The following is a 27454-nucleotide window of genomic DNA, read 5'->3' on the forward strand; positions in this document are numbered from 1 at the left end:
GGAAAAAAAAATCATGGTGGACAGAACGCATTTGCTTCGCTTTTTATACATTTACTTTTACGCTAGGCTTCCACACAGCGAAACACCTCGCAAATGTCACCCTACCACTTGTCGCTCTAGGGGCGAAATTCGCAAAACAGCAAGCCTGTCACCTAGCTCAAAAGTTCAAGCGCTTAAATGAAGGTCTACAGTGGTCTCATTTGCCGATACCGAGTACCGATCCGATACCAGTGTTTAATTAATAAACTTTATGCCTCACTGTGTGGAAGAGCCTGGGGTCATTCTTTTATGCATCCAGCAACATCAGGCTGGGCTTAAACACTGCTTTCCTAACTTTGTTCAACGACGGTCAGGGGCTCCTCATCCAGAACAATGAATCTGAGAACCTTTTCTGTTATTTTTGTCGCTGTCACACTATCGCAGGGAAGTTTCTCGTGTCTTTGCAATGCATCCGACAAAGTTAACAGCTTCTTCCAATGGTGTTAGTGTGTCCCACCCAATATTTTCCAGGATTTTGCTTTTAAAAATATGAATAAATTTGTCAGGAGAATTCGGTTCTCATCTAACCTCCTCACCAAGGGGAACAAAACTTTTAGCTGATGAAATTAGTTGTTTACGCGTAATCGTCTCTGTTGTTATGGCAACGTTTGTCAATGACCCAGAGCAAGCGGTGTTGAGAAGGATTGTGGGGATAGTGACATCTTTCCGTGGGCGAGTTTTCCGTCATGGACAAAAGGAAGGGGAGAACAATACAAAAGAGGAAGCTGACGGATTATTTTATAGGGTAAACACTTGTGCTCATAAATTTCAAATGTCCTGAAGCTTTTATCAGTGGACCATTCGTTTAACATGTTCCCTCCATGCTATGTTGGCTCTCCTTCTAGCAAAAGGCACAGGTCTGCCGGCGCACGTAGACATAAACACAGAATTGAACTGAATAGATTGGCCCCATTGTGACAGATGGCCGATCCAGCTATTTGAGTCAGTATCGGATCGGGGCATCCCTACTCAAAACCAAGCCTCAAACAAAAATGAAAGAAGTTGTTGATCAGACTCGCTGACCTGTGAGGCGTCCTCCTCACATTTAAACACTCACTGACCTGTGAGGCATCCTCCTCACATTTAAACACTCACTGACCTGTGAGGCATCCTCCTCACATTTAAACACTCACTGACCTGTGAGGCATCCTCCTCACATTTAAACACTCACTGACCTGTGAGGCATCCTCTTCACACTTAAAGAGCTGAACCATCTGAAGCATCTTCAGTCTCCTGACATCCACCATGTCTTCACACCTTTACACATAATCACACAACACAACCATCAAATACACACATGCTCCATCACTCTCTCTCCTCACATCCACCACAGCACCACACCTTCAGATCCACCATATCTACACCCTCCATCAAATACACACACACTTTATCAAATACACACGCTCTCCATCAAATACACAAGCTCTCCATCAAATACACACGCTCTCCATCAAATACACAAGCTCTCCATCAAATACACACGCTCTCCATCATATACATACGCTCTCCATCAAATACACACGCTCTCCGTCAAAGACACACACACTTTATCATATACACACGCTCTCCATCAAATACACACACACTTTATCATATACACACGCTCTCCATCAAATACACACACACTTTATCATATACACACGCTCTCCATCAAATACACACACACTTTATCATATACACACGCTCTCCATCAAATACACACACACTTTATCATATACACACGCTCTCCATCAAATACACACACACTTTATCATATACACACGCTCTCCATCAAATACATACGCTCTCCATCAAATACACACACACTTTATCATATACACACGCTCTCCATCATATACATACGCTCTCCATCAAATACACACACACTTTATCATATACACACGCTCTCCATCATATACATACGCTCTCCATCAAATACACACACACTTTATCATATACACACGCTCTCCATCAAATACACACACACTTTATCATATACACACGCTCTCCATCAAATACACACACTCTCCATCAAATACACACACACTTTATCATATACACATGCTCTCCATCAAATACACACACACTTTATCATATACACACGCTCTCCATCATATACACACGCTCTCCATCAAATACACACACACTTTATCATATACACACGCTCTCCATCAAATACACACACACTTTATCATATACACATGCTCTCCATCAAATACACACACACTTTATCATATACACACGCTCTCCATCAAATACACAAGCTCTCCATCAAATACACACGCTCTCCATCAAATACACACGCTCTCCATCAAATACACACGCTCTCCATCAAAGACACACGCTCTCCATCAAAGACACACGCTCTCCATCAAAGACACACACTCTCCATCAAATACACACACACTTTATCATATACACACGCTCTCCATCAAAGACACACACACTTTATCATATACACACGCTCTCCATCAAAGACACACACACTTTATCATATACACACGCTCTCCGTCAAATACACACGCTCTCCATCAAATACACACGCTCTCCATCAAATACACACGCTCCATTAATCTCACACTCCGGCCTTGACAGCTGGACAGCTGGATACAGCTCACAAACAAAGAGAGAGAGAGAGAGAGAGAGAGAGAGAGAGAGAAAAAGAGAGAAAAGATACCTTTGTTTTCGAAGCTGCATGTCTTCCATGACATTGTGGACATGGTCGATATTTTCTTTGTTCTCTATAGGGGCGTCCTTCCCGTAGGACCAGGACGTCTGATTGGACATTTGGTCGAGCAGAGCCTGTCCTTTCTCTCTGAGGCCCTGCAGGGCTCCCTCTGAAATACAGTGAGTCATAACATAAAGACACACTCCACATCCACAAACACCTCAACACGGTCAGTGAGTCATAACATAAAAACACACTCCACATCCACACACATCTCAGCACGGTCAGTGAGTCATAACATAAAGACACTCCACATCCACAAACACCTCAACACGGTCAGTGAGTCATAACATAAAAACACACTCCACATCCACACACATCTCAGCACGGTCAGTGAGTCATAACATAAAAACACACTCCACATCCACACACATCTCAGCACGGTCAGTGAGTCATAACATAAAAACACACTCCACATCCACACACATCTCAGCACGGTCAGTGAGTCATAACATAAAAACACACTCCACATCCACACACATCTCAGCACAGTCAGTGAGTCATAACATAAAAACACACTCCACATCCACACACATCTCAACACGGTCAGTGAGTCATAACATAAAAACACACTCCGCATCCACACACATCTCAACACGGTCAGTGAGTCATAACATAAAGACACACTCCACATCCACACACATCTCAGCACGGTCAGTGAGTCATAACATAAAGATGTGTGTGGATGTGTACACTCCACATCCACACACATCTCAGCACGGTCAGTGAGTCATAACATAAAGACACACTCCACATCCACACACATCTCAGCACGGTCAGTGAGTCATAACATAAAGACACACTCCACATCCACACACATCTCAGCACGGTCAGTGAGTCATAACATAAAAACACACTCCACATCCACACACATCTCAACACAGTCTCTCTTTTACAGTCATGTGCTGACATCACCAAGTCTAAACTTGTGGATACGGAGGGAACAGGAGTCTGAGAGGCTAAATAAAAACAGAGATATATTTTTCTGACCGACGCTCTTGAGTTTCTCCTCCAGGTGTTTGAGAGTCTGTTGGATGGCAGAGGCGTCGGCGGGGGCGACGTCGGCACAGAGCATGCCCAGCAGGCCGTCCAGCTGCTGGGACAGCTGAGGGAGAGACACCAAAGCTTTACGACACACGCAGCAGGCTGCCCACAACACACTCATTCTCACAGCGTTAACTGAGGACTCACAGCCGGGAAACAACACAAGCACGTCTGAATCTTTACAGCGTAAGAATTACAGGTAAATGACCCCAGTGGTCTGTGGCTTGAGAACAGAGTATATGAAAATTGAAATATGAAAAGGACCGGGCGTAACAGTTTGCTTACATCATGGGCAGTGCTGTGAAACTCATGGGCAGACTGTAGAACGTTCTGTCTGAATTCCAATTGGCTGGCCTGTCTGTAGCAAACGTCACTCAGCTGCTGCTGAAGGCTCTTCAGCTCCACGAGGTCTTCCTCATCGCCCGCACTCAGCAAGGCAGCGATCTGCTGGTTCAGCTCCACATAGACCGCAAACCATTCCTGTACCACAGAGCACCACGGCACCACAGAGAAACACAGCGCACAGCTACCGTCACAACAACACAACCCACACACACGTCAACCTAACACGGCTAAAAGTCATTCCTGTTCCAACACCGCAGGGAAACGGTGGCATAACTGTCACTTACTGCTGGAAAATATCATTCAAATGTAATTCAAAAAATGTTTTCAAACCAAGGTAAACTGCAAACACAAAGCTAAAATCTGTGAAGAGAACACAAAATTAATTATTCTACTTATGAATAACAAATTCATTGTAAAAACAGTGCTATACTGCCACCTTGTGGACTGAGTAAAGGCGACAGAACTGAAAATAAAGCTATTATTTCATCCAAACCCCCCCAGTCTCTTTCTCTGTACATCAACACAGGATGCGTTCCTGTTTGTTTTTTTTTCGACACACTGAGGGAAAACACGGGTGACGCGCAGCAGCTGGTCCGGCTGGCGTTTTGGTCACTTCCTGTTCTGGAAACAGACTTTTCTGATGACCCAAACAGGGAGTGTAAATATCTGAAATAAAACTCTGTCTTAAAATTCCATATTCTCCCGGTGAGGCTGACCAAAAGGCCTTTAGGGAAAATCATTTTTTCCCCTGTTCTGTATTTAAACACCAACCGCCCCCTCTGCCTTCTCCGACTCAAAGCTACAGCCAATCAAACGGCGGGTTTGGAATTAGACTCGTTCATCTCTGGCTCAGATCTTAGTAACTCACGTGGTGGAAACCTGAGGTCGTGACTTCATTTCACGCTGCCTGTCTCTCTCACTGACAAAGACTGTATGTAAAGTATGACAAAGACCTGGCACCGAGACGAGACCCTGGTGCCCTGCCACGCCACTCCATGGGCAGGCTGGTCACACAGGTTAGACAGAGCTTTATGGGATGTTACTATTTACAAGTTAAGATGAGTCAGGTCTCAGAAAAAGGCAGCCCAGTTCACGAGCACCGTCGTGCTTCATTTATTAGCGGTTGGATGTTGAGTGTGGGCGGAGGCTGTCCACACTTACGCTGTGTTGACTTTCGATCTCCTCGTGTTTCTGTTGGAGGGCCTGGGAGGCTCGGATGGAGTCCCCGATCCCCCACTGATTCCGCAGCTGCTCCGTGCCGGGACCCTCCAGCCAATTCACAACCTGCGAGGAAGAGACTATTAATTAACACTGACCTGACCCACAGCCCCAACTCACCCGACGGCAAACAAAGCCAGAGCAAACCAATCCCGTTTAAGGTTTAGGCGATAAGAGGAGGTCACACGCATCACGCACATCTGTGTTTCTTTTCTTCTCTTTACTGTTCAGATACGAACAAGTGAACAAAGAGCAAATATACTCAAAAAAAAAAACTTCAATGAAAAAGACTGAAATTAAAAAAAAAAAAAAAAAGCTAAACACAAGCATGTTCAGTGACCCTGCATTTAAACAAGTAATTCCCCTCCCCATGTAAAGAATGACATCAGACAGTGTCAGGCAGTATCACAAAGCAGTGGTGTGAATACTGTTGTGGCCTGTAAAGCCCTTTGAGACTGTAAACAGTGAAACTGGGCTCTAAATAAACTTGAAACTTGAGTGGAGAGGATCCGATTAGAGAGGTCTGCAGCTGTTTCTCATTTCAGTTTCTTCTCTAATCAGATGAATTAATATGGAAACTGTTCTTTAAATGACTTCAGCTCTGACCATAAATGAAGCTGTCCTGTCTCTCCTGCCTCCTGCAGGGAGCAGTAGTACATTTGACAGGCTGGAGCGATAAACCAGTGCACTGCTCAAAGAGACAGAGTGTGTTCCTAAGCACCAGCCGTTAGTCTGGGAGGCAATGCTCACGCCTGTTCCCCTGGAAAAACGCAGCTTACCAACAACCCCATCTCTGCAGTTTTTCACAAAAGACAAGAACTAGGTGATCTCTCTTTTTTTAACCCGCAAAAAAACAACCTGTCGCATCCCACAAGACTAAATATCACCATGGAGACAGACACCTCATCTTCTTTGACGAAATGTTTTGGCAGATATTTTCAAAAATCTGTGTCTCTCTACAAGATAATATCTTTTCACAAGAAATATTATTCAGCATAGTAGCCCACAAATCTTAATCTTCTGAAATACACACATATACATTCACATGTAACCCCCCCCCCCACAGGCACACACACACACACACACACACGTACACACACACACATATATACATACACACATATGCACAGATCTGCTGTAGACCTGCAGTCCTGCCGCCTGCATCTTGGCCTGATAATGTGCCCAGAAGACATGAGCAATGAAACAACATTGTGTTGATAGCAGTGACGTCTGGGGTACATGAGCAATGAAACAACATTGTGTTGATAGCAGTGACGTCTGGGGTCGATTAGAGCTGCTCGTTAGGAGTGATGCTGATCTCTAAACAAAGTCAACAGCCATAAAACCATGGAACAGAATCTCCTTTATGTTCCGCTGAATCCACTGGACCTTGAATCAGTACATTCAGTTACCACAAAGACTTAAACTGTGCTTAGCTCTCAAAAACTTACTGACAGACTTACTGAAATCAGATGCAAAGGTGAGTTTCAAAATAATATCAAGAAATTCTCCCTTTCTTACGCATTTTTCACCCCTGGCTTTGATATTATAATTTCAGTCGCTGTACTTCAAGTCCGAAAGGACAACACGAAACGAGACCACACAAAAAATCGATAATCATCGTGTTCTTCTGGCAGCTCATGTAAACGTAACTCAGAGTCGTCATGGACACACGTGCTGCCTTTCACTCTGCGGGAGCGACGCGCGGACACTGAAGCCTGTACCTGCATGACCTTGGTCTGAATCTCCTCCAGCTGGGAGCGCTTGCTGCGTTGCCGACACACCTCCTGGTACTTGGTGTACTGCTCCCTCAGGGAGTCCAGCAGCTGCATGACCTGCGGCTGGGCCAGGAGCTCGTCGTCCATGGGCGACCAGGCCGTCCCGCCCTCTGAGCCGTTAAAACGGCGCTGCTGCAGCTCCGACAGCAGCTCGTGTCCTGAGGGGGGGGGGCGCAAACAGAACAGGGGAGTTTGGGTCAGCAGAGATCAGAGAGGAAGGAAAGACAGATAAAGACAGAGACAGAAATGATCTGACACACTGGAGCTGAGGAGACTGAGTGCTGAATGAACAGGGATGGAAATGACAGCATATGGTCCTTTAGATCAGGAATCCGGCTATTAAATGTGCTGGGTGAGAAGCACTTGACTGTGCCCTCCTGGAAAAGGCTTGACTATCTCAGCATTTCAGTGGCTCTGGTAAAAAAGGGTCACAAACTCTCTCCTTACACAGCGTAACCAAAGCCGAGAGGAGAAAGCCACTTGTTGATCAGACATGTGAGGATCGTACACAGGCAGAAACTGAATTGACAAAGCTGATTCTTCAGCTGCGTGATGGTACAATAGACACATTGACCAGGCCAAAGACAATGGCGTCTTTGCTGGTTCAGTGTAAGCTCAGAGAAACAATGGGAGAGAAAAGGAGAAGGAGCCTCAGTGCTGACATCAGGCAGTGAAAACACAACAGAGGTCACAGTTCCTTCATCAAAACATCTGTTCCAGCGACCGATCTGAGAGTGACCGCATAAAAACGATTCCCTAAACTACAGAGACGGCCGCTTTGACAGCACTGCACTAACGAGTCACGCTACTGAAATTTACATAATGGATTTCAACACCGCAAACTCCTCAACACCGCAAGTTAGTGCCAGACTTCAGCTCAACGTCCTCACTCACCAGTCTGCAGCACTGTCTCTGGATCAAAGGACGGCAGCACAGAGCAGTCTGGGGGCCTGTGGAGAAAACAGCAGGTTCACAGGCCTCTGAGGACCAGCACAGCAATGCTACACTTAAAAATGCAAATGACATCAACAGGCACATCAACTGCCCTCCCTAACGTAATCCGTTCCCCGAAATTATAGAGTTAATCATTAGGTAAGCATCAATGGCACCCGGAGAAACAAATCAATACACTACAGCCATTGTTTCTAAGTCATTAACTTAAAAGCACACATTTACACATTTATTTGGTTCAGTTGTTCCAGTGGACTGTGTGACATTATTAAATGAGTAATGAGAAAGCTATGCCTTCATTAATATTTTACATGGTTTATAACAGAAAGAGAGAGAGAAAGAGAGAGAGAGAGAGAGAGAGAGAGAGAGAGAGAGAGAGAGAGAGAGAGAGAGAGAGAGAGACAGAGAGAGAGAGCACTAGCCAAACAGAGAGAGCGGAGTTCCTGCTCCACACAAACACATGTGGAGCATTAGAGGAGATTAGATGAGGAGTACCTGTCTTTGTCTGGCTGGTTTCCCTTCTCATTTTCATTAATGACGGCGAGCTCATCCAACAGTGACGTGGATTCTTTAGTGAATTTTTCAAAGATCTAAGCACAGACAAAGGCAAATACACTAAAGGAGAAGGCCCAGAAATATACACCATCAAAACCATCAAAACACCTCCACAACCCCCTCACACCCCCCCCCCCCCCCCCCCCCCCCAAAAAAAGGACCGTCATTTTTAAGCAGACAGAACAAGGCATTTATGCATGACCTATGATTTAATGTTTATGGATCTTATGCACTTACGTCCAGTCTGTCACACTAACCAGTCCTTTGGGTTTATGTCCAGTCAGTCACACTAACCAGTCCTCTGGGTTTATGTCCAGTCTGTCACACTAACCAGTCCTCTGGGTTTACGTCCAGTCAGTCACACTAACCAGTCCTCTGGGTTTATGTCCAGTCTGTCACACTAACCAGTCCTCTGGGTTTATGTCCAGTCTGTCACACTAACCAGTCCTCTGGGTTTACGTCCAGTCACACTAACCAGTCCTCTGGGTTTATGTCCAGTCTGTCACACTAACCAGTCCTCTGGGTTTACGTCCAGTCTGTCACACTAACCAGTCCTCTGGGTTTATGTCCAGTCTGTCACACTAACCAGTCCTCTGGGTTTATGTCCAGTCTGTCACACTAACCAGTCCTCTGGGTTTATGTCCAGTCTGTCACACTAACCAGTCCTCTGGGTTTATGTCCAGTCTGTCACACTAACCAGTCCTCTGGGTTTATGTCCAGTCTGTCACACTAACCAGTCCTCTGGGTTTATGTCCAGTCAGTCACACTAACCAGTCCTTTCGGTTTATGTCCAGTCTGTCACACTAACCAGTCTCTTGTTGAGCCAGTCCATGTGGTCGTAAACCAAAGATCCTCCAAACTCATCAGTCAGCTGGCAGGGCTCTATGTAGCGTGTCAGTTTATTGGCAGACACCAGAATCACCTGTAAGAGAGAAGAGGAGGATCGTAAAATCCGACCGTTTTATCATCTGCACTTAAGACTTGCAATGAAATATTACACATTTTCACCTCAAGAACCGTTAGGCACACAACAGTCAGTGAGTCTGAGAGGACGTGCATGGCAGTGATGGATTGGGAGCACGTGTTGAGGGAGACATCAGATGACCCTCTCTATGAGACACAGGAGGATGCAGCTGCTCCACTCACACCACTTCCTTCAAGCCAAAGAAAAATCCAGACTTAGCTAGCCTGCCTTTTTAGGACAACACCCCTCATGATTCACTGGAGATGAAAAGAAAACCAAACTCAAGACTGATGGAGTTTCTGTTTGAATGGGCAACCAGCATGCCCTGCAGAACCACAAAGTTCATTAGACACTGGGAGGTGAAGCAAAAGTTTCCCTGCTGTTCTCCAGTCCAAACACAACCAAAGAATTCACAATGACCGTGGAATTACACTGACAGACACCCAAAGAACCCAAAAGTTCATATTAAATAACCCTACAATATCAAACGTCTAACGTGCAGTTAGCCATGACCTAAATGTTAGCATGCGATGAACTCTCCCATGACAAGAACACCATCCAAGATTAACAGGTTAGGAATAATTTAGGGCCTGTTTGATATCTGAAAAAGGACGAGTTGAACAGAGTGTGAGGGAAAGCACGAAAGGTTTGGTGAAACAGCACGGTCCTCAACTAAATGTCACAGAAGTTTATTACCTCTCTACTCACCACATAAAGCACTACAGCAAAAATAACACAAACGCATTTACACACGGCCCTGCTCTCCGCCCCACGCTGCCTCACTCACACATTTACACACTCACTCACATTCACACTCACTCACTCATTTACACACTCACTCACTCACTCACATTCACACTCACTCACTCACACATTTACACACTCACTCACACATTTACACACTCACTCACTCACACATTTACACACTCACTCACTCACTCACATTCACACTCACTCACTCACACATTTACACACTCACTCACATTCACACTCACTCACTCACACTCACTCACATTCTCACTCACTCACTCACATTCTCTCTCACTCACTCACACATTTACACACTCACTCACTCACATTCACACTCATTCACACATTTACACACTCACTCATTCACACACTCACGCACTAACTCACTCACTCACTCACACACTCACGCACTAACTCACTCACATTCACACTCACTCACATTCACTCACATTCTCACTCACTCACACACATTCGCACACACTCACTCACTCACTCATTTATACACTCACTCACTCACTCCTTTATACATACACTCACTCACTCTTGCCCCTGTGCACAGACTGCCTGCTCGGCTGTGCTCTGGGTGCTGTGAGGATGGGCGTCGCTCCTGCAGAGACGAGCACAGCTGAGTCAACACGCAGTCCACAGGGACACGGCCTCTGCATAAACACATACGGACTAAACTCCAGCGAGACACACAGAGGAGCCATCGCAGCATACCATTTTTCAGCCAGATATCTGGGGAACATTGTTCACTCCCTCAGAGTCAGATAAAGGGTGTCTTCTACAGAGATTTTGCTCTCTTTCACAAACATTTAGGCAGATCAGTGAAATAATTCCCTCAGCTGGTCACATTCACTTCTCTACACAAACAAATACAAGCTACAGGGCGGGGCTTTTCTTCCACACCCTACTGAAAAGTAAACACACATGACGAAATCCAGCTCACTTTGCAAAACAAAGAAAAAAAAACACTAAGTATTCAAAGGACCAATCAAGGACTGTTTGTCTTACTGTCAACTTTAAAAACTCTACTAATGTTAAGAAGAGGCTTAACGCATTCATATAATCTTGTTATTTGTGTGCAAGTAAGTAAAGTTACTGCACTACTTCAGTATCATTTGTGTGGAGGCATGTTTCCGTCATGTGATGGAGCTGGCGTGAAGAGAATCTCAAAAGCGAATTTGCCATCTATCCGTTTACTCATGGGCGGAAAACCAGCTGGCTGTGAGGATCTCTCATCTGAAACGCAGTGTTTGCAAAATGAAGCAAACTCTTCGTTAGTCATCTCACATAGTTTGACCCTGGACTGTTCCAGCGTCCTGCAGCTGCCTGGACAGCGGCCAACTCTCCACAATGCATCTGCAAGGTTAGCAAGAGGACGCAAGGCATGGGAGACAGCCTGAAACAGTACAGATCAATTCCACTCAAATCTCCAGCATCTTTTCACCTGGATTTATATTTAGCTTAGCATCTCCCTGACAGGGATGCAGGCAGTCACAGCACAGTGAATAAGCTGAGGGTTATTTAAGAGGTCTCCCCACACAGCGCCATAAATATTCCTGCTTTTGCATTAGTCCGTAATGGCAGGGATGATTACTGTGAAGACAGAGGGAAGAGCCGGCGGGGAAAAATGAAGTGATGTACATGTAAACAAACCGAAAAATAAAGAAGCTGGAAGTTATTATTTTAATAGAGGATGAGGCACGAACGGAGAACGGAGCCAAGGCGCTGACAGAGGGATAGAGAGGGAGCGGAAATGGGACAGGGCCCCTCCAGATCACATTAAATCACATTACTGTTTAACCAGGACCTTACAACCACACCCCTTAAAGGTCTTAGATTACACACTGTTAGAAACAGAAAATAACAGAGCAGACGTTCGGCTGTGCCTCTGTGGATTGTGCACACAGCTCTAGTCCTTTACATGATCAGAGAGAGAGAGAGAGTCCCTTACTCTGGATTTAAGGTCAAAGAAAAAGACGCAGCACACGCACGCACACAAAACAAAACCGCGCATCAGTGTAATTAAAGGAGCTGGTCCAGTGGGACAAGAGTGGCAGTGAAGCTGGGAAACGCCAGTTCCTTCTCTTTGCCTTGGGGCCTTTTCCATTTCCATGTGGTCCTACATTCATGGCAGTCTGGGCTTTAAGGATCACTGGTCAATCAGGGAACCAAGGCAGCCAGACAGACCTGCATCTTCATTATCGTCCACAATAAAACACTCATCCAGCATTCTCAAGTAGGTCAAGAGCAGGGTGATGAATGTTTTTACAAGTCTTCTCTCTCTGAAGGCTTTGCTTTTCTAGGGCTGTGCACTGACCTCCTATTCAGCCAAATCTGTGCCATCTGGCTCCTGACAGCAGTTGGAGGACAAGCCAGAGGGGACTGCTGGCCCAGATCACACTGCAAACAGTTGAAGCACAAACAAACTGACGACTCCAAACAAAGCTCCAGAAAACGGTGTCAGGACACACACGTGCATGTGCTCACACACAACTGTAACACTGTCCCTCCCAACATCAGTCACCACATGCCTGGAACCACGTCACTGTTGCCAGGCAACATGACATTATCAGTTAATGTTCAAGGCAAGTGAAGCAGCATAGCGAATGCAGACAAATTAGCATTATATGATATATATATGTGTGTATTATATGATATATATGCATTATATGATATATATGTGCATTATATGATATATATGCATTATATGATATATATGTGCATTATATGATATATATGTGTATTATATGAAATATATGCATTGCTCCTAAACACTGTGGACCCTCCACTCTCATGCCACGTCTCCATTTTGATTGTGAGCTGTGCAGGCTTTGTGTGAAATCCAGACTAGGCAATATAATCCAGCCGTGTAATCTGAGTCTTCAGCTGGCTGTGGAAGTGTGCCTGCATGACGCTGTTTACGCTGGACATCAGTCACCAATAACAGTTAAAGATGACATTGGTTATCCACTGGGTGCTGTCTAAAGCTCTCAGTGCCATAGCCCATAGTGGACAGTGGAAAGTGTGTAAGTGAATAAACACTGGAGGAGCCATCGTAAAAGTCAGTGGAGGAGAACACAGCAACCTGACTGTAAACCAGAATGATTACACATAACAGCACACGCTTTAAATGGCCACCGCAGTGTGCAATTTCATTTTCATTGCCTCGTTTTCCCCAGTCACAGGGAAAGAGGGACCAAATTTCGTGCTGGCAAAATCTGAGTCATAAGTCAGACTTCATAAGACGAGACACATCATATGATCACTGTTCTAAAAACCGTTCTGTGTTTCTTAGACCAAAGACACATCACATGATTTCTCTTCTAAAAATAGTTCAATATGTCTCAGACCACAGTAACCTGCCTGCAGCCTCACAGGACAGGAATAATCCAGATGATCCGAGATGAACCCTGACCTTTGGCCCAGGTCAGTGCAGGAATGGGTCATTTTAACTGGGCCCAGCCCGATCCACACAATATGATCAACCCGAAACAAACACCGTGATCCGTGGCCAGCGCTACATCAGCTTAGTGACAGCGAGCAGACCACCACCGTACACTAGTCAGCACAGAACCACCAGTGACACCAGTCAGCACAGAACCGCCACTGTACACCAGTCAGCACAGAACCACCAGTGACACCAGTCAGTACAGAACCCCCACTGTACACCAGTCAGCACAGAACCCCCACTGTACACCAGTCAGCACAGAACCACCAGTGACACCAGTCAGCACAGAACCGCCACTGTACACCAGTCAGCACAGAACCACCAGTGACACCAGTCAGTACAGAACCCCCACTGTACACCAGTCAGCACAGAACCCCCACTGTACACCAGTCAGCACAGAACCACCAGTGACACCAGTCAGCACAGAACCGCCAGTGACACCAGTCAGCACAGAACCGCCAGTGACACCAGTCAGCACAGAACCACCACTGTACACCAGTCAGCACAAAACCACCAGTGACACCAGTCAGCACAGAACCGCCAGTGACACCAGTCAGCACAGAACCGCCAGTGACACCAGTCAGCACAGAACTGCCACAGTACACCAGTCAGCACAGAACCGCCAGTGACACCAGTCAGCACAGAACCACCAGTGACACCAGTCAGCACAGAACAACATTTTATTTATGCTCTCAGTCAGCTCCATGCAGCTACTGAATTAAAGGAAATTACAGTGGTATTTCAGATGGCACACAGCACAATGAGACCTCCCTGACTACTGAGAAATAATGGAGTCTCAGGGCTTTGTAAATGAAGACACACGATTTCATTAGGGCAAGTTTCATTAATCACAGCCAATAGAGGAAATTACCTCCTTACAACCAATGACACTCTCGGGATGGAAGTAATTGCTGATCTTGAGCTACTGTTGTGTTTTATTCTGTGTTACGGCTGTGCATTCTGTCCTGTGTTAATGCTGTGTTTTATCCTGTCCTGTGTTAATGCTGTGTTTTATCCTGTCCTGTGTTAATGCTGTGTTTATCCTGTCCTGTGTTAATGCTGTGTTTATCCTGTCCTGTGTTAATGCTGTGTTTTATCCTGTCCTGTGTTAATGCTGTGTTGTATCCTGTCCTGTGTTAATGCTGTGTTTATCCTGTCCTGTGTTAATGCTGTGTTTTATCCTGTCCTGTGTCAAGGCTGTGTACATTCTGTCCTGTGTTAATGTTGTGTTTTATCCTGTTCTGTGTTAATGCCGTGTTTTATCCTGTCCTGTGTTAATGCTGTATTGTATCCTGTCCTGTGTTAATGCTGTGTTTTATCCTGTTCTGTGTTAATGCTGTGTTTTATCCTGTTCTGTGTTAATGCTGTGTTTTATCCTGTTCTGTGTTAATGCTGTGTTTCTTCTGTTCTGTGTTAATGCTGTGTTTCTTCTGTTCTGTGTTAATGCAGTGTTTTATCCTGTCCTGTGTTAATGCTGTGTTTTATCCTGTTCTGTGTTAATGCTGTGTTGTATCCTGTCCTGTGTTAATGCTGTGTTGTATCCTGTCCTGTGTTAATGCTGTGTTCTATCCTGTTCTGTGTTAATGCTGTGTTTCTTCTGTCCTGTGTTAATGCTGTGTTTATTCTGTCCTGTGTTAATGCAGTGTTTTATCCTGTCCTGTGTTAATGCTGTGTTTTATCCTGTCCTGTGTTACGGCTGTGTTTTATTCTGTCCTGTGTTAATGCTGTGCTTTATTCTGTCCTGTGTTAATGCTGTGTTTTATCCTGTCGTGTGTTAATTCTGTGTTTTATCCTGTCCTGTGTTAATGCTGTGTTTTATCCTGTCGTGTGTTAATGCTGTGTTTTATCCTGTCGTGTGTTAATGCTGTGTTTTATCCTGTCGTGTGTTAATGCTGTGTTTTATCCTGTCCTGTGTTAATGCTGTGTTTTATCCTGTCCTGTGTTAATGCTGTGTTTTATCCTGTCCTGTGTTAATGCTGTGTTTTATCCTGTCCTGTGTTAATGTTGTGTTTATCCTGTCCTGTGTTAATGCTGTGTTTTATCCTGTTCTGTGTTAATGCTGTGTTTTATTCTGTCCTGTGTTAATGCTGTGTTTTATCCTGTCCTGTGTTAATGCTGTGTTTTATCCTGTCATGTGTTAATGCTGTGTTTATCCTGTCCTGTGTTAATGCTGTGTTTTATTCTGTCCTGTGTTAAAGCTGTGTTTTATCCTGTCCTGTGTTAATGCTGTGTTTATCCTGTTCTGTGTTAATGCTGTGTTTTATTCTGTCCTGTGTTAATGCTGTGTTTTATCCTGTCCTGTGTTAATGCTGTGTTTTATCCTGTCGTGTGTTAATGCTGTGTTTATCCTGTCCTGTGTTAATGCTGTGTTTTATTCTGTCCTGTGTTAAAGCTGTGTTTTATCCTGTCCTGTGTTAATGCTGTGTTTATCCTGTCCTGTGTTAATGCTGTGTTTTATTCTGTCCTGTGTTAATGCTGTGTTTTATCCTGTCCTGTGTTACGGCTGTGCTTTATTCTGTCCTGTGTTAATGCTGTGTTTATCCTGTCCTGTGTTAATGTTGTGTTTTATCCTGTTCTGTGTTAATGCTGTGTTTTATCCTGTCCTGTGTTAATGCTGTGTTTATCCTGTCCTGTGTTAATGCAGTGTTTTATCCTGTCCTGTGTTAATGCTGTGTTTTATCCTGTCCTGTGTTAATGCTGTGTTTATCCTGTCCTGTGTTAATGCAGTGTTTTATTCTGTCCTGTGTTAATGCTGTGTTTATCCTGTCCTGTGTTAATGTTGTGTTTTATCCTGTTCTGTGTTAATGCTGTGTTTTATCCTGTCCTGTGTTAATGCTGTGTTTATCCTGTCCTGTGTTAATGCTGTGTTTTATCCTGTCCTGTGTTAATGCTGTGTTTTATCCTGTCCTGTGTTAATGCTGTGTTTATCCTGTCCTGTGTTAATGCAGTGTTTTATCCTGTCCTGTGTTAATGCTGTGTTTTATCCTGTCCTGTGTTAATGCTGTGTTTTATTCTGTTATGGTTTCTGAAGGATACGTCTGAAAGCTTGGTAAACAGGAGAAATGGTGAACAGCTTTTAACAAAGCATGGACAGCGTGTCATATCTGTCTATTTGTCATGTGACCTTCACAGGGAAAGAGAATTGAATTGATCACAATGTTTCCCTCTGAGACATCAGCCACGCCCTCTCAACACAGCAAGTACAGGAACAGACTGAAAGACTCACCTCAAAGCCTAACCTGTCCTTCTCCTTCCAAAAACAGAAATGGGTCACCTTCTTGTCCCAGAACTCATCAGGCTTCACCACACACACCAGAGACACCTCTGCTGGAATCACATTCTGAAATAAATAAATAAATAAAGGGCATACAATAAACAAATAAAACAGACAATAAAAATGAACACCGTGACCCGTTTCATCACTCCTGCATGTTAAACCATGCATCGAACAGCTTCCTTATATTCCAGTCAAAATAAATAAAAAAATAAATAGCACATAAACATTCAAATTTGACATGAAATGCTGGCGTGTAGTGATGGTGCCAGACTAGACGTGCTCCGCACTGTGCAGAGAGACATAACACAGTTATAACCGCATGATCATCAGTATTCTCCTCCTTTTATCAAGGCTATGGAGGATTAGTTGACTCTTTCATGAGGAAATGGTGTAGTGACTTCTCAAACGTAAACCAGACTGGAGACATATCATCCTCTGAGCCTCAGAATGTTAGTCTGTTTCGGGCAAGAACATTTTTTTTTAATATTCTGGCAGGCTGTGGAAAGTGAAGACGTGAGCCAAGCTCATTGGCACAGCGCACGCAGTCTCCACTGACAAATCCAGGTCAGCAGCAGAGTGAGATCCATCGTCGCCGTGGGCGACGCCACAGAACCGGTGTCAGAGAACAGGCTCAGGACTCTCTCCTTACATCAGCTCACAGGCTACCAGAAATATCAAATACCGCTTTTTACGCAACAGTTTTATGGAGAACATCTGATGAAAAGATCACTTCAGTGGTTGCCCAGTGATTTTTATATTTATTCAACTTAAATTTGGTACTTTTTTTTGCTTTTCAGTAAACATTTAACTGTGTACACACAATATAATGAGATCTCTCGGGAATAATGGAAAAAATACAAAACAAAAACATCCAGAGTTTAATACGTCCCAGCAAACAGAGAGACTAAAGTGGGTCAAACGCATAGGCGTTTAATGGTGTGGCAGATAAACTGGTACGTGAGCTCCTAATTTCACCTGACAGCTGGAAAACGACTCTAGCTCTAACGAAGAGCCTTTCCTTTCAGCGAGCCGAGCGGTCGACGTGAAATGTAAATATCGCTTTGTTCTGTGAGAATGAGAAAGAATGAAAACATTTGGTTTACAATATTTAATGGCTTTGCATGAACCTGTGGTAAAGCCTTACGGAGACATTGTAACCGATTCTCTCTTTAATCTCTATAATGAATATTCATTATGTTGGTGATTAATCAGTGTAGAAACAGCGACAGATGCCCAGCGTGCAGATGTGGACAGAACTGGTCCCAGGGGAACAATCTACCGGCAGCGAAATTAGCCACTTCCAGCCAATCAGAAAGTGACCTCTAAGAGCACGATAGCATGGAGTTTGTGTATCATCAACAGTTCCCTGCTCACCTGCAGCATCAGGACAACAGTCTTCACAATGTTCCACTGGGACTTTCTCCCATCCACAATGACAGTGAAACCACGGGCTTTGCATTTCTCACTAGGGGGAAAAAAAGACACAGACCAGCAGAGATGTGACAGTTCATAAAGAGGCGTCTGACATACTGAATAACATGAAGGCTCTACAGCTGTGTTCCCTGGATTACTCCAAGACGTCTGGAGGGGGAATGATGAGAGACAGTTTTACTGCATGTCGGTCTGAACAAACAAACAGAGAAAAACGTCCATCAGTAGACATGGGCTGATATGAAGGTGATGCGTGTGCATGACACGGCTGGCGGGCTGTACTGCAAGCCTTTGAACTGCTGTTCCTTTCACAAAGACTGACGGCTGGACCAGGGACAGACAGAACTCCAGTGAATAGCAGACTGAAAAAGCCCAGTGAGGAAGTGCTAAAATGTCAGCTTGGGAGGAAATTCATGTCAGTAACAAAACCTTCACCTTTGCTGCATATTCCACCTCGAAACACAACTCAGCATAACTCGAACAGAACATAACAGGCCCAGAAAATGATTCACTAAAAGATTTAGAGGGCAAAAAAATCAATTAGATTAGAAGGACCCACAAAAATTAATCTCACAAATACAAACTCTGGTGAGACGAGCACAGACCCAGAGATGCTGGTCTAACCTGCAGTATATTACAGATTATTACAGATTTATGGTTAAAGACTAAAGTATACTGGTCTAACCTGCAGTATATTACAGTTTATTACAGATTACAGATTTATGGTTAAAGATAAAGTATGCTGGTCTAACCTGCAGTATATTACAGATCACAGATTTATGGTTTAACTTAAAGTATACTGGTCTAACCTGCGATATATTACAGATTATTACAGATTACAGATTAATGGTTTAATATAAAGCATACTGGTCTAACCTGCGGTATATTAAAGATACTGGTTAAAGATTAAAGTATACTGGTCTAACCTGTGGTATATTACAGATTACAGATTTATGGTTTAAGATAAAGTATACTGGTTAAAGACTAAAGTATACTGGTCTAACCTGCGGTATATTAAAGATACTGGTTAAAGATTAAAGTACACTGGTCTAACCTGCGGTATATTACAGATTACAGATTTGTGGTTTAAGATAAAGTATACTGGTTAAAGACTAAAGTATACTGGTCTAACCTGCGGTATATTAAAGATTACAGATTTATGGTTAAAGACTAAAGTATACTGGTCTAACCTGCGGTATATTAAAGATACTGGTTAAAGATTAAAGTACACTGGTCTAACCTGCGGTATATTAAAGATTACAGATTTATGGTTTAAGATAAAGTATACTGGTTAAAGACTAAAGTATACTGGTCTAACCTGCAGTATATTAAAGATTACAGATTTAAGGTTCAAGATAAAGTATACTGGTTAAAGATTAAAGTACACTGGTCTAACCTGGGGTATGTTAAAGATTAAAGATTTAAGGTTTAACATAAAGTATACTGGTCTAACCTGGGGTATATGCTGGTCTTACCTGGGTATACTGGTCTAACCTGGGGTATATACTAGTCTTAACTGGGATTAATACTGGTCTTACCTGGGTATACTGGTCTAACCTGGGGTATATACTAGTCTTAACTGGGATTAATACTGGTTTTACCTGGGTATACTGGTCTAACCTGGGGTATATACTAGTCTTAACTGGGGTTTATACTGGTCTTACCTGGGTATACTGGTCTTAACTGGGGTTTATACTGGTCTTACCTGGGGTTTATACTGGTCTTACCTGGGTATACTGGTCTTAACTGGGGTTTATACTGGTCTTACCTGGGTATACTGGTCTAACCTGGGGTATATACTAGTCTTAACTGGGGTTTATACTGGTCTTACCTGGGTATACTTAGGAGGTAGTCCAGGGTAGTGCTGAGCTCTTCCATGCTGGTCTGTTCTGTGCATAATGGTATGGTCAGGATCAACCCACTGCGTCTGTCCTTCCCTCCTGGAGAGGTCAAAAATCAGAGTCAGCAGTCATCTCAGTCAGTCCGAGAGAGGCCCGCCCAGTCTCTCTGACCCGTCTGAAACCAGTCTCTCTCTCTCACCCGTCTGAAATCAGTCTCTGTCTGACGCGTCTGAAACCAGTCTCTCTCTCTCACCCGTCTGAAACCAGTCTCTCTCTCTCACCCATCTGAAATCAGTCTGTGTCTGACACATCTGAAACCAGTCTCTGTCTGATGCGTCTGAAACCAGTCTCTCTCTCTCACCTGCCTGAAACCAATCTCTGTCTGACGCGTCTGAAACCAGTCTGTCTCTCTCACCTGTCTGAAACCAATCTCTGTCTGACGCGTCTGAAACCAGTCTCTCTCTGACCCATCTGAAACCAGTCTCTCTCTGACCCATCTGAAACCAGTCTCCCTCTGACCCATCTGAAACCAGTTTCTCTCTGACCCGTCTGAAACCAGTCTCTCTCTGGCCCATCTGAAACCAGTCTCTCTCTGACCCGTCTGAAACCAGTCTCTCTCTGACCCATCTGAAACCAGTCTCCCTCTGACCCATCTGAAACCAGTCTCCCTCTGACCCATCTGAAACCAGTCTCCCTCTGACCCATCTGAAACCAGTCTCCCTCTGACCCATCTGAAACCAGTCTCCCTCTGACCCATCTGAAACCAGTCTCTCTCTGACCCATCTGAAACCAGTCTCTCTCTGACCCATCTGAAACCAGTCTCCCTCTGACCCATCTGAAACCAGTCTCTCTCTGACCCGTCTGAAACCAGTCTCCCTCTGACCTGTCTGAAACCAGTCTCTCTCTGACCCGTCTGAAACCAGTCTCTCTCTGACCCGTCTGAAACCAGTCTCTCTCTGACCCGTCTGAAACTGATCACTCGTTTTCATGCCATACTCTTCCCACCACACCATCAGCCCGTCAGTGACCACCACTGACCAAGAGCCCGAGTCACACTCCACCTGCCTGAAAACTCATGTCCGACTGCTTTCTTTTCTCCTTTAAGCCTCCTAAAGAAACATCTAGCATAGACAGCATAGCTGGGATTCAAACCAAACAGGAATGCACAAATCTAACCAACTCAAGCCAAGCCACATCAGAGAGAGAGTCAGTCATAGCAAACCCTCAGTAACATCACCAGAAAGAGCCTTTTTAAGATGACAAAGACCATCTTGTTAAAACTGTGAGTAGAAAAACTGGTGTGAAATATTGATTGGGCTCAGAGAGTGTGTGCACTCCTGTGTGAGAAAAAGAGCAGCCTCTGAGTTTTAACTGAACTTATTCAGTTCTAACTGTCAAACATTAGACAGGAGAGTGCAACATCTGTTTAAACCAGCACACCACATACCCTCTTAATTAATCTATTTCATTTTGCCTTATCAGAAATAAATAAAACGCTTTAACTGTTAACTCAGTTCTAACACTCACTATGCTATAAACAATTTCATAAAGGCAATTATACCATACCATTCACAGGCAGAAAGACATTCACAGGCAGAATTCCAGCCAGTGAGAATTTTTCTAAATAAAACAAAGATTCATTTATGTTTTTATTCAGTGGGGCATTGGTGCATCTGTGTCCTGTAGGGGAGAAGTGTCCTTCAGTGTTTCTCATGACAACGAGTGTACAACCTTCAGCTCTATGTAGCAGTGTCAACAGCAAAACACAACTTCACAGAGTGATGATCAATAAACCCTCACAGGACACCTCCAACTAACTCTCATTACACCAGCACCAACCTCATGTCCAGATTTTTGAGGTACTATTTAACAGATGAGACCGTGGATGTGGACAACATTAACAACAGGCTGGATGTTAAACACACAGTTAGCCTCTTACATGGAGTAAACTCTCAGCCAATAAACAGAGAGCTTGGGGCTGAGGCTTATAGATGAGGATGAACGACTGTAATTTTACCGTTAATCTTTAGAGACCACTCTGAATATCAGTGATAAACGCAACGGTAAAATAATCCTCTACAAACATGACAATCCTCTTTTTGATAAGCTTGTTTTCTAGAATAATGTAGAACCCATTAAAAAAAACCTGACGCATTTAAGTAAGCACTTTGAAATAACATGCACTTTCAAGTTTACAGTTCTCAGTTATACAGTTAAACTCAACAGTTAAACTGAAGAGTTATGCTCCTGGTGCTAGACTGGCTGCTTTTTCTCCTCCAGTGAAAGTGAGACTGGGTGGGTCATTGTGTGGAGGACACAGTCATTTATATCATCCATTCCCTCATAACTGCAGACAGCAGGACACTGGCCAGCCTGACGGTAATGATGAACTGTTGATGCATTTCTGTGGCTGACTCATAAAATCCCCTTTCCAGCAGATCATTTTTGAATATCTGATGTCCTTTCTGACGTGAAGAACAGTGAAGTCCTAAAGTGGGGATGCAAACCAGCCCACTTTCTCTCCCCTCATCTCTGAATCATCACCACCATCATCATTCATTTCCCACTGTTTACTTTGACATGAGTTTGATCTGTTTATGAAACAGGAACAAACACAACCTCTACTCTTTTCTAAGCTGATTGCTTTCATATTAAACCCCACTCTGGACTTCAAGTAAATCATCACGGCTTTGTGACACTGGCCAACATGGTTAACATGACAGAAACCAGGTTTATTGGCACTGACCCAAAAGGAAAAAAGACATGTCCCGTAAAGCCCTCATACTCATATACCTCATACTCATACACATATACCTCATACACACACACCTCATGCACCTCATACTCATACACACCTCATACTCATACACATCTCATATACCTCATACTCATATACATATACCTCATATACATATACCTCATACTCATATACCTCATACACATATACACCTCATACTCATATACTTCATACTCATATACTTCATACTCATACACCTCATACTCATATACATATACCTCATACACATATACACCTCATACTCATACACACCTCATACTCATATACACCTCATACTCATATACATATACCTCATACTCATATACACCTCATACTCATATACATCTCATACTCATATACATATACCTCATATACATATACCTCATACTCATATACCTCACACACATATACACCTCATACTCATACACTTCATACTCATACACCTCATACTCATATACTTCATACTCATACACATATACACCTCATACACATATACACCTCATACACATATACACCTCATACTCATATACACCTCATACTCATATACCTCATACACATACACCAGGGACATCTGAAGGACATGTGTGCACATGCTGAGACTGTTCACTAGATGTGCAATGTCATCAGTGAATGTCTGACAGGATCGTTCACCATAAATATTCCCACATCATAATTCAGATAAAACTCGTCACAGATTAAATTATTTATTCATGTATATTCTGAGATTATTACCTGACAGAAAAGCCAGTTTTTTCTTCAGGACAGGCAATATTGTTGTGGCCTCCATACTGCTAAACGTCAATACTCAAATCTGTAAGCTGTGGAAAACACGTGTGTTAAATTACTTCTGATAATCAGTATACACTGGTGGGATTCGGTCAATCTTAACAGTGGAAAACAATTCAAACAGTGTGACTGGATTTTGTGGAATTTTAGAAAATATGTGACAAATTGCTAACAGCTATATTTTTGATCATTCAAATTGTTAGAATCATCACTTTACCTAATGATATTCAATTACAGCTCTTAGTGTAAAACCCCAAGCATAACCCTGATTGAGAGAAAAGCCAAACTTACCTCAAAAATGATTCAAAATGTCAAGCACATCTTCATTCATTTCTGTCTTTGCCCATGTTCTGAAAGCAGGATGCAGAGCAGAGCGCAGAGAGAAAGAGCTGGTTTGAGAATGGAGGGAGTGATGGAGAGAGAGGGAGCAGCAGAGATAGTGTGTGTTTGTGTGTGTGTGTGAGAGAGAGTGAGGGAGTGAGATAGTGTGTGACAGAGAGAGAGAGAGAGAGAGAGAGACAGAGACAGAGACAGAGAGAGGGAGACTCATTACCATCCTTTTTGTTTCAAATTCTGTCAGATTTTTCAGGATAGGAAAACAACAAACTTTGACTGGGAAGAGATCAAATTTAAACTCAGTATGACTCTCATACATACTTATGCTTGGCAGCTGGTACACGTACTTTATTTAGGGGACTGTTCCAGATTAAAATGCTTACAGTAAAAAGTCTCATGTAAGCAATCAGTGATCACCAGATTCACCCCAGCTTCACTCCCTAGGCTCAACCTTCCACAGTACAGCCATGAGAAGGAAAACTCATAAATTCCAAAAACGACCTCATGAACCTCCAAAACAGTTGTAAACTCTGGAGGAGTTTGGATTATCCATTCGGACGATAGCAAATACGGGCTGAGAAACCATACTTAGTAACATATAAGCTGACAGTGTAAAGTGCCACATCATTTGAAAAGTATGTGCTAAGCAGAGATTCCCAAAACTGCAGTCGAGCAGATTTCCATGGTAACTGGCAAAAGGACAAGGCTTTGGTTCCCTAAATCTATTAGCAGATTGCAATGCAGCAAAAAAGTGCAGCTCAGGGCATTTAATTTGGAAACTGCAGTGCAAATCTTCCAAAACCGGCAAAGGGCTCCACTTACAGATTTCCAAGACTTGCAAACATTCTTATACAATTCAGCGAACCATGGGATATTTTCATATTCTGAGACATGTGGATATCAAGGACACCACAGCACAAAACTGAGAGATGATATTACACACCTTTTTAACCAGCTAACTGGCGCGGACGACTAAACGCTCAGTGCATGTCTCATCAGGAGCTTGTATTACCCGTGAAAACATTTGTTCATTCTAAAAGTAAATGAAACTGTCGGTAGATGTGATTTTGCATGAATTACCACGCATTAACTTGGTTCAGGCAAAACGCTGAAATACTATGAGGACAGACTCATAAAATACTTACAAAAAATACAAAATACTATCCATACGGGATCAGCTAACAGTGTTAGCCTTGGAGCCGGTTAATAACCGGAGTGCAGAAGACCAACTAAAAAATGTTGATTCACTTATCTCTCGGTCGCTTTATCTAGCACAACGCGAGCTGACTAAAACAAGGACAGCAATTCCTGAATGGAACAGGGCTCGGTGGGCATTGAACAAAGCCTATGACGAGGACCCACCTCTGTGGCCTACTTTGCAAGGTTTGCTCTATTTAAGGAAAGAAAAACACATCCGAGACAGCAACGGACCTCGATAGCAAAGGAAATGTTTCACATAACTAGTTAGGTGCCAGGGTACCGTGAGATGGACGTAGCATAGCTAATGAGTGATTTCACCACGCTCACAGTAGCTAACTAGCAACCACAGCTTTAGCCCTCCTCACACACAAGCCGTTTGCGTTAGCAAGTTAGCGTTCGTCCGCACGTTACAGTCAAGGCAGAGCGGCTGTATAGCCTTCGCACTCAATGACCTATATATTGTGACTGAGGAAATTCTTTATGCTAGTGATCATGTTCATAAATAAAATGAATTTACCACAGGCAACACGAGGTTTGATGTCCGTCTTACCTCGGATGAACGTGGTCACTTTGCGTTTGTGTCTCAGCGATGCCTGACCTGCTGTAGCACAGCTGTGAGTAGTTTTCAGTTACAGACTTCAGTCGTCTTCTGTCGAATAGCAATGTTGTTTTCAGAACACTGACAGATTTTGTTGATGGCCCGGAAGTTGTGCAAATTAGCTATTTTTTTTTTACAGTTTTAGGAGCATACACGGCCTGTTTATTAATCAATACATTGAAGAGTAACGGTAGACGTTAGGTTTTGTTTCAAGGGGGTTGGTCTACGCACTGTAGCCACTCCCAAATGAACAATAAGCAATATGAAGTTGTTACTACAGTGACATGTATCCGGATATGAGACGTGATGGAAATGCTTCAGACCACGGGCCTTGAATTTATGTATATACATTTTATTTTTAAGTATTAGAAGTGTAGAAGGGCTACGTTCTTTTTCTTTTCCATTGACAAACTGTGCCACTTTTTAACGGCACCACAATCTACTTGGAAGTGAAGTCCACTGTCTCCTAAGTTAGAAAAATATTATGAAACAGTGAACTAAGTCGATGTCATTCCTACAGCGCTTTCAAAAGATGAGCCACGCCGTTGGCTTTGGAAATGAACAATCTGAGATAATGATAATAACCATTTAACTTGTCTGCAAGAAAGCTGTACCATACAATTATAACTTTATATGTGCTCACACAAACACCACTGATGCCCCTGTAGTATTTCTTTGTAGAGGAGCCTTTGACGCCTTGTCTGTTATAGACATTATTTTTCTTTTAAAAAGAGCAACAGCTGTTTTATTTTCCTTTTTTACCTCTTATTATTCATTAACTGATGGCAGTTGCAAATGAACTTATGGACTGGACGACCTTGGACATGTAGACAGTGTGTACTTATAACTGAAATTAGTCAGCACCATTTTTATCTCCTAAACTGAAATTAGACTGCTGAGTCAAAGTATTAATACTTTATTAAACCGTTCGTTTGTTTTCACTGTTCATTACTCAGGTGGATATGGTTCAAAATGATCAACAAAAGTATTTTCAGATCTAAGTATTTTGCGCACATTCTACCACGCTTGGGTGCTTGGCTGAACTGTTTCAGCAGCGTGCTAAGATTTATGTCCATTTCCACTCAGTACGGTACCACGTGGCACCCTCGGGTAAACCAATTTTGCTTTGTGACTAAACTGTCTTACCTGATTTTTAATGGCTGATTTCGTATGTCCGTGTTTATAAAGAGCGAAAATGTATCGTAAGCTACCAAAAAACTTGTATTCATACTTTGAGGATGCAGTGTTACATATGCAGGGTGTTGTTTTACATTCGATTATCCTGCTCAGTTATTTTATTTTTAAATGGAAAATTTTGTTTTTATGTTTGTATTGTTTTCTGTATTTGTGTATTTGATTTCTGGAGGAGGTCATCTGTGGGCATAAAAGAGTGACTTTCTTTCT

General features: G+C 43.3%; 1 protein-coding gene across 1 annotated transcript in view; it reads right to left on the reverse strand.

The window, feature by feature from the left end:
- sestd1 (SEC14 and spectrin domains 1) overlaps positions 1-26199 on the reverse strand; it is a 30211-nt gene extending 4012 nt beyond the window's left edge. Inside the window, exons 1-15 of the mRNA XM_030787240.1 lie at positions 26003-26199; positions 24208-24305; positions 23863-23948; positions 20345-20453; positions 18457-18547; positions 17032-17145; positions 9446-9559; positions 8578-8672; positions 8026-8081; positions 7078-7289; positions 5297-5419; positions 4076-4270; positions 3737-3851; positions 2696-2855; positions 1215-1296 (exon numbers count right to left, since the gene is read on the reverse strand). Of these exons, the coding sequence (XP_030643100.1) occupies positions 1215-1296; positions 2696-2855; positions 3737-3851; positions 4076-4270; positions 5297-5419; positions 7078-7289; positions 8026-8081; positions 8578-8672; positions 9446-9559; positions 17032-17145; positions 18457-18547; positions 20345-20453; positions 23863-23917 (1521 nt within the window). The 5' untranslated portion in view covers positions 23918-23948; positions 24208-24305; positions 26003-26199. The remainder of the gene's footprint in view (positions 1-1214; positions 1297-2695; positions 2856-3736; positions 3852-4075; positions 4271-5296; positions 5420-7077; positions 7290-8025; positions 8082-8577; positions 8673-9445; positions 9560-17031; positions 17146-18456; positions 18548-20344; positions 20454-23862; positions 23949-24207; positions 24306-26002) is intronic.
- Positions 26200-27454: the final 1255 nt, after the last annotated feature.

Source organism: Chanos chanos, chromosome 10, assembly GCF_902362185.1.
Source record: "Chanos chanos chromosome 10, fChaCha1.1, whole genome shotgun sequence".
NCBI lineage: Eukaryota > Metazoa > Chordata > Actinopteri > Gonorynchiformes > Chanidae > Chanos > Chanos chanos.